Raw genomic sequence first — 16,375 nt, 5'->3', positions numbered from 1 at the left:
TCAGGTGTGAAAGGATTGTTACAGAGGGTAACTGGGCAGTGGTATGATTTGCATGCTAGCTATTGGTGTCAGGACTACAAGTCACAGAACCACAGCTTTTAAGGCACCCAAGTTCAAGGGTAGATGTTGAATGAATGCTATAACTGGTCTGAGTGACCCTAAAGTGTAACACTGACATAGTCAAAAGGATTCACATACAGCTTGCTGTTTGAGAATTATACATCAAGCAATAGTAAAATGGCTTTCAGGTGATTCCCAAGTAAACGTGTTGAGAATAATCAAAGAAAGGTTACAGCTTTATTATTTTATGTTTATCTCCAGTGTGGTAACAGAATAAAGGACATTTAAATTAGCATCAATGAAAAATTGCAAATTTAGGGCATAGTACATTGGAAAAGGAGCAAAAGGCCCAAAACAGAGATTGAGAAAGCTGCACAAGAACATCAGAAATGAGAAGCCAAACGAGACATTTTTGGGGGAAAACCTCAGAGCTCAAAGGGTTGTTAAGATTTCCTGGAAAAGAGTAACTGGGCAGTGGAAGCCAGAGCGTGACTTGCATGGTTGTATACTGGCTGTTGGTATCAGGGCTGTGCACTGCAACAGCATAGAGTTTAAGGTACCCAGAGATCCAAGGGAGGTGTTTGACTGAACTCCTTACTGAGTTGTGAGAACCCAAATCCATCACAGAATCTTCATTCTGTCTTTTTCAGGTTTGGCAAATGCAGTACATTTCCTCCCTCCCCTGGATTTACAGAGTAATTAAACAGGAGCTCCTAGGCTTCTTGGATACGGGAAGCCTCCAGCCAGTAGTGACACAAGACCATCTCCATGCACCTAAACTCTGCTTATAGCTGCTTTGAAACAATGATTGTAGATAAACAGTCACAAATATTTCTTACTCTTGAAATAATAATAAACTGGAGAGAATAAGGTTTCATGAAACTTGTTCATTTGTTCAATATATTCCAATAAAAACCAGCAATTTTTTTTTAATAACTCTCCATCTGTTTGTTCTGTATTTGTAACAAAAAGGGACCGTGGTCTATTATTGGGCTCTGTAGTACTACTATAATACAAATAATGAAATTTCCAACACTTTCAGCTTCTTCCAAAAAAGCAGATACTGTAAAAAGAAGAGAAAAATGGAAGCTTGTATACTTTTAACACATTTTCTGCTCTCAAAACTACAAGCACATATTTACAAATTCTTCTAAAAAGAAGCTTAGTCTCCACTGAATTCAAAGCGGGAAGAATTGAAATACCTTTTAAAAATTAAAACAATCTGAGATCCTAAATCATAAACAGACTACATGTATGCTATATACATGAATTACAATATATTTCAAATTAATTAATTACAATATATTTCAAATTCAAAGTTATTTTATTTACCTTCCTAGGCTGAGCCCAAGATTTTGTATTGCCCTACTGCAGTTAATATTTTAACATGTAATTTTTGCACTAGGAACACAGAACCCTTAATTCAGCTCTTGGCTGATTAATAAAAGGGAAGAATACTACAAATAAATGTAAATTAACATTAAAAATATGTATTTTTTCTATACAAGGTTTAGGCTCTAAAATGGTGGCTGTACTTTTGGATCAGTTACTGTGTGTCCTTCAAGAAAGCATTAGCAAATGTTATAAGATATGTTGTTAAAAGTACAGAACACTAACAAATTAAATACGGACGCTTATACACTGAATATACATCATTTTTATAAACTGCAATTAAAATACATGTTACGCAGAAAAAAGGACAAAATCATATAAATACCTTCAATATCATCTGCATCATCTAAACCAAGTTCTTCCATTAAATCTTCAAAACAAAACAAAAAAACAAAAAAAGCAATGCTTAAGGTAAATAGTTTGTTAATGAAGATGCTTAGTCCACTACCCCCATTCCCAATTTGATGTAGTGAATATTACCTGATTTTTGCCTTTTGTCAATCTCCTTTCCCTTTGCAGGACAAGAGGTGATATCATTTGTTTCTAAAATTGCTTGAGTGTTCTTTAGCTATTACAGACAGAATCGAAACACACAAACATAAAATAAAAATCAAAATAACTATGTATTCTTTAATTACTAAGAATTTCTGAGCATGAATGACACTTACCTGTGAATCAGGCTTTTTTTCAGACAATCCTAAAAAGAAGGGAGGAAATATTAGCTAGGTGTCATTTAAAATCCTGAAGTGTAGAAATTATCAACTTCATGCAAACATATTACCTTATGCAATAGCTATGTATTGCCAATTTGCAACCATCATTTTAATTCCACAAGACTCACTTTTAGTTAGGGTAAATACATCATAGCATGTTAGTATTATAGAAACACATGACTATTTAAGATTGCACCTAAAATGTCAAGTGACCAAACTAGAGTAATTCATGTAAACCAGTAAGACTGTGCTAATTAACAGTACAAAAATAAAAAACTTTATTCTTTCCTAAAAGGCAATACAGGCAGTCCCCGGGTTACGTACAAGATAGGGACTGTAGGTTTGTTCTTAAGTTGAATTTGTATGTAAGTCGGAACTGGTACATATTGTAGGGGAAACTCTAGTCAAACATTTTTTTTTAGTTTTGGATAGCATAGGGAAAGGTCAACTCCCCTCTAATGTTTGTTTTGCTGTCTGTTCCCCTGTTCAGAAGATTTCACATCTATTTCTGTCCCTGTGACAAACTCAGGACTAAAGGAGTAACTCATCAAATACCAAACAGCTCTGCACCATGCTTTGAGCTAATAGCTTTATTTCCACACACCACCCAGGGTTCTAGGAGGAGGGTCCTTTTTTTGCTAACACAATGAGGCCAGCACTTTGTTTGTTTTGGTGGAGTCTTTGTTTGCCCAGGGAGCCCAGCATGTATAGGGGGAGGAGGGGCGGAGAGGCTGCTTTTGCCTGCTGTTCGGCAGCCTGTTGCTCAGGGGAGGGGGCAGCCTGTTGCTGGCAGGGGGGGAGGGGGGAGGCGTGCAGGATGCGAGGCCGCGGGGGGGGGGGGGGGCAGCGGGCGTGTGGAGGCACTTTTCCTCTGCCCGGCAGCTCTTCGGGATCCCTGTCCCTGTGGCCAGCTGCTGCAGGCAGAGACCAGTTGGAGCTGGCCGAAGAGGAGGAGGAGGTGGATTCTAGGACCCAGGTGAGCGAGCCCCGGGGACGCTGCTGCGCTCTGGAGCCCGGCATGTATAGAGGGGAGGAGGGGCAGAGAGGCTGCTTTTGTCTGTTCGGCAGCCTGTTGCTGGCAGGGGGGTGGGGGGGGCAGTGAGCGTGGGGAGGCACTTTTCCTCTGCCCGGCAGCTCTGCGGGACTCCAGTCGGAGCCGGCCCGAGGAGGAGGAGGATCCTAGGACCCAGGTGAGCGAGCCCCGGGAATGCTGCTGCGCATGTGCGAGAGTTGCCTCACCCCGTTCGTATCTAGGGATCCGACGTAAGTCGGATCCACGTAAGTCGGGGACTGCCTGTAATCCATTCCCTGAGTGGAAACTTGCAAACAGCAAAATGGAGTGGAGTAGTTTGAAGTGTCATATAAAGCAGTGCAACTGTACTATTAATATGATTGTCCCACAGGTGTTTTTGTGTTGAAGAATCTCTATTTTCTGTAGATTGGAGAATTAGGAGGAGAGTTGTAGGTAAGTAAGAGGTTATCTCAGTTCGGTTATCTAGCAACAAATCATCAAAATACATCTCAATTCAGTGATCTACAGATCATTGTGCTTTGCTTAACAGTAATTAAAACAAATAATTCTTCTGTTTGGCTGCATTTTCTACCTGTAATGTAATTCTTAGTAACAGTTTCACCTTTGGTTTCAAAGTTGGATCCTAGGTCTGCTTCGATAAGCCACTTGCAGACCCTGGGCCCACTTTCAGAAAACTGCTAACAGGCCACTCTGCTTTGTTTTTCTAAAGGCTCCGTAACCACAGATTCTTGCAGCTCCCATTCTTTCTGGTTTTCCCGCGCAGATTCCCATGGCTGGAAACAGCGAACTGGAGCCAACAGAAGCCATGAGGCTCTCTGGCCACTGAGCCCTTAGATAAACAAAGCGCATTAGCAACTCACTGATTTAAGTGTCTGTAGCCACAGAGCCTCGCAGCTCCCATTGGCTGAGGTTCGCTGTTTTCTATTGTCACTGACAGAGCCACCCACTTCTTTTTTTTGAAGGATTCTTATGGAATACATATAAAATTAAGCTTATTGTATAAAAGCTTATGAAGTATTGGTAACAATAAAATGATAAAAATACCTTCATTTGGTTCCTCAAACACACTCTGCATGTGTATTTCAGTTCTGTCAGATGAAATTAACTGGTTGGCTGGTAGTTTTCTTGGGCTTTCAGAAGCACACTGGTTAATTAAAAATGTACATGACAACTTGGATACAATTACCTTTTAATTGCTTTACATAGAAAAATTATCAATATTTTTAGTTATTGGTTATCAGCAATGATTTACAATTAAACACTTTTATGTGTTACCAAGTATACATAGTACTCATATCTCTGAAAAAAGTTTTGGACAAGGAATGTCATATGATTTTAAAATTGTTTATACTAACATTTATAACAGTTTAAAAGTATTAGTAAAATGCTAGTTGACATAAATTTTAACTAAAATGTCTTGATGAACTAGCTTTGATAAACCCAGAAATGGTAAAATGGAGTAGGAAAATTATTAGATTAAGATAACAAATCAAGAAAATGAAAAAAAATGATTGCTAAAAAAGAAATGAATAATAATTGCAATTCTTTACAATGACTGTTTCTTTGTATGTGTACACTATAGATACTGGTGATGTTCACGTCCTCAGCAAACAAGTCTATGAAGGCTGTGCATGCAACTTACCATAATTAGAATGGCCCATAATTAGAATTAGATGCACAGGTAATGCTATGAGAAGGATTAAAGTCCAACAAGGCTAAAAAGTTCACAAAAGACTATTTTGGCTAAGTAGTTTGGCACCATTCACACTAAGGGAAGTTAAAGGGAGAACACTCTCCCTTCAGCTTCCCTTACTCCTTGGAGAAGCAGGGCTACTGGCATCGACAGGAGCACCCTCTCAGTTTGACTTAGCGCATCTTCACTAGACCCGCTAATACTTAACTATTCTAAAAGTTTAAAAGGAAAAAAGTTATAAAAATTCTCTCAAAAGGAGACTAATAGAGTGAAATATTATTATATTCTCATTGCTGCCTAAAGCAGTCGGCAAGAACTGAGAATACATAGGACTATTCTCTGGATATGGCATAGGCAAGTGATCCTAGCTAGGGTGTATATGCTGCTGCACTGATTACAGCTTTTTGATAATGTTCATCAGTTTAAGAGAGGATTCTAAAGAAGCGATGCTTGAAGACAGAGACAAGGGGCAAAACCTTGTCCCCAAGTGCATTCATAAAGGCTATGTCTACACTACAGATAAGACTGAAGCATCCACAATCAATATTCTGGGGTTCGAATTACCAGGTCTAGTGTAGACGCATTAATTCAAACTGCGAGGGTGCACCTGTCAATTCCAGTAGTCTGGCTTCTTCAAGGAGTAAGGGAAGTCGAAGAGAGAGTGTTCTCCCTTTAACTTCTCTCAGTGTGAATGGTGCCAAAATTTGAGTTAAGATAAAATTCGACTTAAGATATGCTATTAATGTAGCTGAAGTTGCATATCTTAATTTGAATTTATCCCCTAGTGTAGTCCAGGGCTAAGAGTTTTACTGTTGACTTAAATGGAGTAAAGATTTCATTCAAGGTATTTTATTAAAATTAAAAGAAAACAGAATTAAATACCTAGTATTTAAAACTATTTTGAACAACTATATTCTATAATAATTCAACATGATGCTAGAAATACAAATTTAATCTGGGCATTCATTGCCAGGCAATCTAGATTATTAGCAGTCTTAACTAGTCAGACCCTAATATAGCAGTACTTGAAACTCAAAGCATCAAGCCCTAAGATCCAGTAAGCAGCAAAAAAGTCAGGAATGCAACAAAACTCTTCAGAGGTACTGAATTGAATACAATTGGTGGGATCAAAGAAGCCACATTCATGGAAAATACCTCTGAATCCCAGGGTGATTCCGTATCCTCTTCGTCCTCTAATCCTAATGCAGACATCATATCTACAGAATAAAACAAATATAAAATTTTACTTTTCTCTTAAACATTTCACATTAGTTTTCACTCTACAAGTCCTGTATTCATAAATAGCCAATAGGCATACATAATTTCTCTTAATCTGTAAACAAATAATTCACATGTGCTCTTAGGTAGCTGCACACACCAGTGTGTCACTGTTTTCTTTAGCCTTTCACCTTTCTTTCCTACTCCAATAGGAGGCCACTCCACACCTGGGATATCTACTGAAAAAAGAAACTGAAGTCTAAGGTCTTATGTACCCTTAAAAATTACATTAACCTAACTATGTCCTTCGGGGCTGTGAAGTATTTTGCACCTTAGGCACAGCACTTAATCTGACCTACCACCCAGGTGTAAACACGGTTAGTGTAGCAGAAGAATCCTCCCATCAATCTAGCTATTGCCTTTCATGGAAGTTGGTTACTTACACTAATGGAAAACTCCGTACAAGTTCAGCCTCTCTAAACCATGACTCTCTGGTTTGGCAACATCCGTGTTCTGGCAGAGACCACGGATGTTCCAAAACCAGAGAGTCCCAGTGGAGGACTGGTGTTTGGGAACCCTGCAGCAGGGCTGGAGTCCAGCAGCAGGGCTGCCCTGTCACGTTGAAACTGGGAGCCTGGCAGCGGGGCTGCTGCCCAGGTGTAACATTACCCAGCAGGGCCTGGAGGTAGCAGAACTACCTGGTGGGGCTGGAGTCCAGCAGCAGGACTACCACCCAGTAACACAACTGGAGCCTGAGAGCAGGGCTGCTGTTCGGTGTCAAAAATCCCAAGTGAAATTGGGAGGCAGCAGGGCTGCTTGGTGGTGGGGCTGGGAAAGGCTGCCGCCCGGTGGCATATCCAAGAGCTCAGCAGCCCTGCTACCGTGCAGTGGTGGAGCTGGAACCCAAGTGGTGCACTTGTCTGACGGAACTGAGAGGCAGCCAAAAACTTGGCAGCAGCGCTGCCCAGCAACTGGGCCAGGAGCCCAACAGCTGAGCTGCCCAATGAGGCTGGAGCCCAGTAGTGGAGCTTCCACCCAGTGGTGCTTCTGGTCCCCAGCAGCGTGACTGTCTGGTGGCTGGGCTGCCATGGTGGAGCCAGTAGCCCTGCATGGGGAGGCACCGAAAGCATGGGAGAAGATGTCCAGGAAGCTGGCAGGAAGGCTATGGCTGCAGGAGCAGGCAGTGGAAAGCAGGGGGAGGAGGGTAGAAATGACTTTTCTTGGTCCGGCTAAATCTCTCATCTAGGACTGGTCAGGTCCTGGGTGGCAACCATGCAGTACTGCAGGTGAGTACCTATAGTATAGACATACCCCGAGAAATAACTAAATCCTATGTCTGAAAGTATGATGATAGCCTAAAAATTCAGTGTTCTGGCTCCATCTGCTGTTTGGAAGGAACTTTTACAAATATCTCTTTTACAAATACCAATATCTGTACTGGTAGAGAAGATTCAGTAAAATAAGAATTTTGAGAGAGAACTGCTACTGTATGCTGCCATTGAGGAGCTCCACTTAAACATTCTGTACTAGCCAATGTTTTAAGGTAAAGATCTATTTGCAGTATGTTGCAGTACTTTAATCTCAAAGATTACAACGGCATGGTGATGGATGCTATATCCCATTATCTGAACTCTACCTGCCAGATAAGCAGAAAAACAACATCAGTTCTAGCCATTGCGGCTATCTGATCATCTAAAAGCAACTGAAGGTTGTGAAATTAGATAATTTGTGGAAATAAACTCTCATCTAAAAGGTAGGATATAATATTAATTCTTTCTTCTGAATGATGTACTCAACATCATTTTAGACATGTCTGTGAGGTGATAGTTGACTTAATTAAAAAAAGATAGGCTATAAAAAAAATCCTAATTTATTCCTTTTTCTAAAATCTATAATATTCCCAATCTACTTCATGCCTTTTTTGCTTGTAATGCTTCAAGACATAGACTATCCATAACAGGGATATAAAATCCCATTGGTTAACTAGTTAACTGGGGCACAGGCAGGGGAGGGAGGTGCTTCTGCCCAACTGAAGCAGCCCCTGCTTGTGGGGCGCCCCGGCCCGTCGCAAACGGGCTGCTCCGGTTCCCTGTCCATGGCAGGCCACCCGTGAGGCTGCAGCAGCCCCCTGCCGACAGCATGCGGGGAGCTGCTTCAACCCCTGCTGGTTAATGATTAAATGGAACCAGTAATCATCACCTCCTAAGGGCAAGGCTTACTGGTTAACCAGTTAACTTTTCACATCCCTAATCTGTAATGTATATCTTGTACGGCAATGAGCATACTAAAAAAAAAAAAAAGAAAGCCAAAAAACCCTGATTTAGCCTCAGTCAGTTTCAGCCATACCTCCACCGTAAGCAAGACAAAGACAAATTTGGTCGCTATTAGCATTCTGAAGGCAACACAGTTCCCCCACTAACCCGCCTAAGAACCCCAAATAAAAAACTCAGGATGCCACACAATATTGCCTTTTGGACAGAAGAGCAATTACCTAATATTACCTTTTAGAGTCCCTCGGAAACAGGGGAGTAAAGTGATTTATCAAATGAATCATTCCCTGAAAATGTATCAGTGCAAGTGAAAAACATCTCATGGTTCACAGTACCAAAGGCAGCAGATTATGAACTTTTCTTAGTACATTCACATAGTAAACTAATTCAAGAAAAACATTTGGATTACTAGTTACTAATTTACCTTTTCTAACAGCAATATCTTCTGTGGCATTCTGTGCTTCACTGTTGCCATTACGTATTAAACTTTTATCTACAGCATTTGAAATGTGTGGTTGTTCTACCTCATCTTCCTCTTCTGACGATTCTTCCTAGTAGAAAGAGATTGTATGAAAAAGTTTTCCCAAAGAAAAATACTAAACAAAAAACAAATTATTTTCTATCTACTTTAAGATGTTACACTCCTATCCATTACTGTAGAATCTGAGAGCCTAACATCAAATCAATAAAAATAGCAGTGTCACTTTTTGAGGCAAAAGACTTTGCTTGGACATGGGGTTTGTTGGGCAGATGATTCATTTGTTTTGATGGATTTTGTTTTTTTTTTGGATGAAGAAATCAATGTGGAGAGTACAATTTTTGCTGTGGTGAAAATTTTTTACATTATCTCCTAAAAATGATCAGATTCATCTAATCTCCCCTGGAATTGCATTTTTGAGGTGATCACCTCAACCAAAAATGCTTTTAATCACAGATCTCACACATTTAGCCATAGGCTTTGCGTATATTGGCCCACAGGAGCACAACTGACCTTCTGATTCTAAATGCAGTTTTATAGTCCAACCACCGTCACTCATTTTGCAAAACAAAACTAATTGTTTATGCTATTAGTTCAGTTTACTTTTCATAACTCATCTGGATTGTGTCAGAGCCCAGTTACTCTTGCAAACAATACCCAATTCATTTTAAGCATAATTAGTTAGGCCACAAATTATACTGACTTCAGAACAATGAGTCTAACATTCATCCTTCTATATAGCATCATAATCACATTAAATAATTAAAAAAATGCTTCTGACTACTATCCTAACTAATGCATGAAAAATATGCTTTATTAGTAACACATTTATGGCCAGTCATTCCTTTATTCAAGGCTGAAGATCAGATTAAATTTGAGTTACATTATTATTTTTATTAATCTTCCATTAAGGTTTTTCATTTAACTTATTCAAATGATTCAACTACAACAACCTTGAGTCTTATCTTCTTCCTTTCTTGCATAAAAACCCTTGCTACTGGATTTTGCCCCTTTTACTTACTTTGATGCTTGGTTGAAACTCTTCTCTCAGATTTTCTTCACTACTATTTAAATGCAAATTCTCACTTTCTGGTTCCAGTGTTTCACAGACCTTATTACTAGAGTCCTTGGAATTCTTGCATTGCTCCTTTCCAGCATTTTGATCACCCAAAGATCTAAGATTCTCTGAGTCCTGTCTTCTGTTCTCATGCCTTTGATTTTCTGCCTCTGGCCACGGCTCATCATCACTTTCAAAGATATCATCTGCTAGGTGTGGGTTTTCCTTCTCAATATAACAGCTATTTAAGACAGATGAAGATGCATCTTTTTTCTGGGCTGTCATTTCAGAATCTTCAAAAGAACAGTGGGTCTTCTTGTATCTGATTTTCTCATTTCCATCTGTACATAATTTATTTGTATTCTGAAATTCATCAATTTCATGTTCATTACCATCTTTTTTTGATGAATTACATGGTTGTTCATTATTTATTATCTTAGATAATACGGAAGTTATATTTTCCTTTAAACCTTCATAATGTCCAGCTATAAAAGACACCGGAATATCAACAGATTCCTGAATTTCCTGATCTTTTTCTTCACATGTTTCATCCTGCGTACTTTTGCTTCTACATTTAAATTCCCTTTCAAATTTAACAGCATTGCTAAAGATTTCCAACTCTTGATCACACTTATGTGCCAATTTTCCAATATATTCCTCTTCTTCATCCTCTGTGTAATCATCTTGACTTTCTTCTTCATCTTCTGTATTTTCATCCTCCTTTTCTTCCTGACTAAATTTTTCCTCATCATCTTCCTCATCTTCTTCATCCTCTAATTCTCCTTTCTCCTGTTGGCTTGCTTCTGAAATATCTTCAGATATCAATTCTTTACATTCTTTTTTATTCAAATTTGTGTGTTTTCTGGTTAACTGCTTCAGGTATTGCCTTGATGACTGAGGACTTCCAATTCTAATATCCTTGCCATCTTCATATAATCATAGAAGAATTTGAAAAAGAAAAGACACAATATAGGAACCAACAAATTAACTGAACAAATATTTACCTGTTTAAGCCCCAGGAGAAGAGGAGTCATCTGGGAAGGTTTTGAAAAGGAGCCAGGTGAGGGATGGATAGACCGAGGATAGGACTTGACTTGGGAAAAATTAGGAGGGGATTCAATAACATCTTCAGCTTCACAATCTGATTTATTTTGCAGTGAAATGTCTACATGTTGTGTTTTCATAATGCTACTTTTTTCACCTACTATAATAAAAAAAGATTAAATAACTTAAAAGAGGAAGTAAAATACATAATACATCTACAATTTTCTATCAACATATAACATAATAAAGGAGATTTTTTCCCCTCAAAATTGCTTACTGTTTTTCTTGAAATGCTGGGAAGAGGTCATTAGCAGAGTCAAACTTGGCTTTGGTGGTTTCTGTAAATAAAAGTTAACTTTAAGCACACTAAGTTTTTACATGAATAGTAAATAACACCTATCTGATTGTATCGACTATTGAAGACTAAATTCATCAAATTGTTTTAATGCCAATGTCAGGCAAGGTCTGCATCTGGTAGATCTTACTTAGCCAGCACTCTCATTTAAGTCAGTCAATGGGAGTTATGCTCAAAATATTTAGCCCATACAACGTTAAATAAAATATCTCTAAGGGTATGTCTACACTGCATGGCTATTTCAGGATACAGGAGGTATCCCAAAATAGCTACCCCACATCTTAACAAGCCACACGGTATTTCAAAATATTTTTTAAAATAACAGGCATGCTATTTCGGCATCCCTGTAACCCTCGTAGTGCAAATTACGTATCTTATTTCAAGTTTAGGGTGCTGTGTAGATACACCCTAAGTGAATTATATTCTACAAAATCTTTAATCCTGTCAACGTTAGCCTTATTGGCATTTAAGATAGTTTTAATTTTATGTTTAAAAGTCTTTAATAACTGATGGATTTTCTAGGATTAGTCAACAGATTAGTCACTTAAAATGGTCCAGATCGCTGTCTGATGACGCCAAAATTCCTACAGCATGATGGGAAGATGTACAGCTTCTATTTTAACACAATGCATATGAAAAAAAGTGGCAATTCATCCTCTGAGTGGAAAAAAGAATCATCATGTTGATACAAGTAATACTTACCACAGAGGTTAGCAGCAATTTCGGTAAGAGAATAGTAAGTCAGACAGGTCTCATATAATGACTGTATTTTAGGGTAAGTTTTTAAAGAGAGAGAGAGAGAGACACAGAGAGAAAGACAGAGAAACTCTCGAATGTGGAATCTACTTCTTGTCTCAGGGATGGCGATGAGTGAATTCTAATAGAAGATAAGGTTGACCTTCACTGATAGTGAGTTTTTTTTTCTTGAAACGCTCTGAGGACTCTTGTTGCTAATAATATGAGACGCTGACCTTTGCCTGGAAAATACTTAAAGTGTAACATGTCTCCTCCTCTAGACTACATTGTAGTGATCTTGGAACCAAAATATCATTCTGTAGTCTTTCAAAGAATAGAGGACTTAATGTATGACTTTAAAAGTTCTGATCTGTCATTATTAATATGGATGAAATCAAAATAATCTGTACAGATTAAGAGGGACTGATTACAAAACTCAACTGACATGGTACCAGTGCTGAGAAGTTTGCACCAGACAGTAGAGTTGATCATCAGCAGCAGTCAGGCTTTGAAGGAGGAACAATGGTAAAATCAGTAAAAGAAGGGCTCCTCATTTACTCTTTGTACCAAGGAAAGGCGATTGGAGTATTTTTTGGTTTTGGCCTTTGTCAGCAGAAAAAACCCACCTGCAGAAATTTTTACTGATCAATCCTGATTGGTAGATAAGGTCTGAGGTCTTTTGGTAGTTGTTGTGCCCTGGTTGCTAGAGATTTAGTGTTTATGTTTACCAAAGAACAATATGAATGTGGTTTCTAAGTAGTTGAATGACCTTTTAACTCCCAATTCTCTGAGGGTATGTCTACACTAAAATGTTAGTTCGAACTAACGGACGTTAGTTCGAACTAACATTCATAGCCGCTACACTAGCGCTCCGCTAGTTCGAATTTAATTCGAACTAACGGAGCGCTTAATTCGAACTAGGTAATCCTCATTCCACGAAGCTTAAGCCTAGTTCGAACTAGCTAGTTTGAATTAAGGGCTGTGTAGCCCCTTAATTCGAACTAGTGGGAGGCTAGCCCTCCCCAGGTTTCCCTGGTGGCCACTCTGGCCAACACCAGGGAAACTCTATGCCCCCCTCCCGGCCCCCTTAAAGGGGCACGGGCTGGCTACGGTGCCCGTGCCAGGTGCAAGCCTGCCAGCACCCAGCCAGCAGACCCTGCACCTGGCACGGATCGAGCCACCCACCCGATGTCCCCCAGCCCACCCCCTCTTCCCGGGACCAGGCTGGCATACCCTCTCTCTCTTGTTCCAAAAGGAAATAAAACGTTAAATGTTAAATTAATCCTAACATTAATTGAGGGAGTTACTGTGTGGCAGCCCAATGCTACTGAATTCAGTCTTGCTGTGATGGGTAATAAGAGGAATTGGGAGACAGATGGATCTGCTTTACCCACTAGATCTTCATATGGATTGGGGCAAGGGTATGCAGGATGAAGAGGCAACCCCAACAAACACTGCTGGTCAAAAGAATCTAATTATCACACACACAGCACACACACATCTAGAATGATATCCAATCTGGTTCCCGCTGGTAGCACTGCTCTGTCCAGGGTGCTGGCTGTCTTCAGCCTGCAAGGCAATGTTTTCTTTGAAGAGCTGCATGCAGCTCGTGAGTCATAGGTTGGCCACCCCTGATGTAGATGGTATCATGAGCTCATAATACCAGCTACATGTTTTGTTAGTCTATAAAGTAATACCAGACCATTTGTTGTTTTTTAAGTTTATTCTGTACAGACTAATTCGGCTACCCTCTGAAGCTTCTGATTAATAAATAAGTCAAAACTTCATGACCTTTTCCAAAAAAAAAAAAAAAAAAAAAAAAAAGTCTGCCTCAAAAAATTTCAGCATGTTGACTTCACAGAAGGATCTCAGATGGGAAGAAACAGAGATTAGGATTTGTTTAAATATAAATTATTTACAATAACATGGAAGAATTATAAAAATGAGTATTAAATATATTTCAAAATCCCTGATGTAGTTTTCCCAGTTCTCTTTTATTGGAATATGAGACCTGGTTTTTACTTAAAATGTAGATTGACCTAGCTATTTTGGGTGTGTAACATTCATACTAGGGATGTTAATTATTGGGTATTTGTGTAAATGTGTAACTACCCTCCTCTTCCCGGAAGCTGCCTCTGATAAAGAGACAGAAGCACAGTGGAAGGCAGTCAGCTCTGTGGGAACTGATATGCACAGGGGGGCCGGCTTGAAAGCTGTTTCCCATGTGTACCAGCTCCCGCCTCTTCCCCTCGCCTCCATGCCACTGCATCTCTATGAGAGGCAGCAGCAGGGGGAAGGAGAACAGGAAGCTACATAGGAGCCGGTGCTGTGGGAAGCCAGCTTTTAAAGCAGCAATGGGGTGGGAAGGAGGGAGGTAGCGCCACAGGAACTGGAATGCTCAGGGAGCAAGCTGGCTTTTAAGCCAACTCCCCAAGAATATCAGCTCCCACCTCCCCCCAGATACAGAGGCAACAAGGGCGGGGAGTATGTGTGGGTTGATTGGACTTATTGGTTAATCCTGTCTTATTTGTTAATCACGTGGTCGACTAATGCTGACATCTCTAATTCATAATCCTGAATGCCGCCAGTAAATCAACCCAAACTTCAGTTTAAAATGTGATTTGGCTAACAGATTTATTTTTTCAACTTTTTTTTTTGGTGTTTGTTTAATATGTACTGTAAAATCTTTGCTAATCTTGGATATTTCTGGAAGTGTTTTCTTGCCTCATGAAAATTGATGTGATCCATGTAAGATTGATAAAGATTTCTAAACTGCTATAATCAGAATTTTTGCTTAGCCTGAACAAACTAATATCCCAGAACTTATCAAAAAACAGAAGAGTATATATTTTTAGTTATAACTAAGTAAAGTTTTTCTACATTTATAATTTCTTTTTCATAGCATACAGGGGCATGAATTAAGATGGATTGTTAATGAGACTTAAGGATATGGGAAAGTTGTTCCACATAATGAGAACGGCAGAAAAAAAGGATCTTGTACTAACAGTAATGAGGATGTAGAAAGAGACAAAGAAGGAGTATAGTGGCAGTCTGGAAGGAATGGCGAAGGAGGGAAATGAAGTTAAGACTGCATTCATGGACTGTTTTGTATTCATGGAGCATTTCACTATCAATTAAATTGAAGGGGGAGTTATGGGAGGATAAAATTAGGTGATTAAACTTTTTTAAATGACTAAGTAGAAGGGAACAGTATTATAAACACGTTATAGCCTGAGAAAAAACAGATATGAAATATACAACAACCAAGGTAAAGGCAGAGATGAAGACTCCAGAGGAAGTAAAACTTAGGCATTGGCACACATGGGGAGTATTGCAGAGAAGGCAATGGACAGATTTTCAGAGATTGGAAATGGAAATATAGGAGAAAGTAGATGAGATTAAAGTTAAGGACAATGCCAACATCATTGAAAATTCCTAGTCAAAGGTATGGTTTTCATCTTGATATCATAACATTATGATTCTATGTCTTCTGTCTTCTATTTAAATTTCATGACAAACACACACTAACAAAGTGGGCTACTATCTTTCACAATCATAAGGAAAAATTAGATATGTATAATATTTTACAGGCATAAGACAAGGTTCCTGTTTATAAGAGGTAAACTGGATAGCTATCACATGAAAAAGTGACAGCAGACCACTGACGTAAAGAAAAGGAAGAGGTAGGAAAAAAGTGAGAAAAGTGTCGTTTACGAATAACATTTCTTGATGACAACTAACCAGTTGTTTCAATCTCATATTATCTCTCTTTTAAAAAAAAATTCATTGTCTAGTATGAGTGTGGTAACAGACAAAACCAATGTGAAGATTATAAATGAGAGTCTAACCAGAAAAAAAATTAGATTTGAGAAAGGCCTGGGAATCTGAATGCAATTTCAAAATAGCTTGCTACACAGAAAAGAGGCTATTCCAAATAGAAGGTCAATGAGAAAAAAATGGTGGAAGCCACACAGGGAGAAACAAAGACATTATGGAAGCAGCAGGGGTGCACAGAAAATAGGTGACAAGTGAACTATAGAGAAAATGAGATAGGAGAAGCAATCAAGGCAAGCTGTGTAAATGCCTGATGTTGAAGTAATGGAGTTTAATGTTGATAAACCATTAGCAACTAGTAAAGTATTTTAACAATGGAGTGCTCCAAGGTTAGCATGAGCAATATTATAACAAAGTAGAAAATACAATCACTTTAGTGATTAACCCACTGACCCCACTTTAGGAACAATTACTTTGATGCTGAGGAAATGCGAACCAATCAAGATGGTGAAACATTTAAGTAGAAATGAATACAATAAATATTTGATGGAAA

General features: G+C 39.0%; 1 protein-coding gene across 17 annotated transcripts in view; it reads right to left on the bottom strand.

The window, feature by feature from the left end:
• ANKRD7 (ankyrin repeat domain 7) overlaps positions 1–16,375 on the bottom strand; it is a 181,142-nt gene that overhangs the window by 128,667 nt on the left and 36,100 nt on the right. For 16 of the 17 annotated variants that reach the window (XR_012903776.2, XR_012903781.2, XR_012903777.2 and 13 more), the window contains 8 exons: positions 11,236–11,296; positions 10,919–11,118; positions 8,804–8,930; positions 6,047–6,108; positions 4,243–4,342; positions 2,121–2,149; positions 1,933–2,020; positions 1,778–1,822 (listed from right to left, as the gene is read on the bottom strand). Coding sequence is in view for 13 of the 17 variants with exons in the window: in XM_075929155.2 (XP_075785270.2) it covers positions 1,778–1,822; positions 1,933–2,020; positions 2,121–2,149; positions 4,243–4,342; positions 6,047–6,108; positions 8,804–8,930; positions 10,919–11,118; positions 11,236–11,296 (712 nt within the window). In the remaining 4 variants the exon portion in view is untranslated. Of the gene's footprint in view, positions 1–1,777; positions 1,823–1,932; positions 2,021–2,120; positions 2,150–4,242; positions 4,343–6,046; positions 6,109–8,803; positions 8,931–9,878; positions 10,841–10,918; positions 11,119–11,235; positions 11,297–16,375 lie in introns of all 17 variants that reach the window. The other variant, XM_089779172.1, reaches the window with a different exon arrangement.

The sequence above is a fragment of the Pelodiscus sinensis genome, chromosome 1 (genome assembly GCF_052426305.1).
Source record: "Pelodiscus sinensis isolate ZL-2025 chromosome 1, ASM5242630v1, whole genome shotgun sequence".
NCBI classification, from domain to species: Eukaryota; Metazoa; Chordata; order Testudines; family Trionychidae; genus Pelodiscus; species Pelodiscus sinensis.
This window is presented reverse-complemented; position numbering and strand designations above follow the sequence as displayed.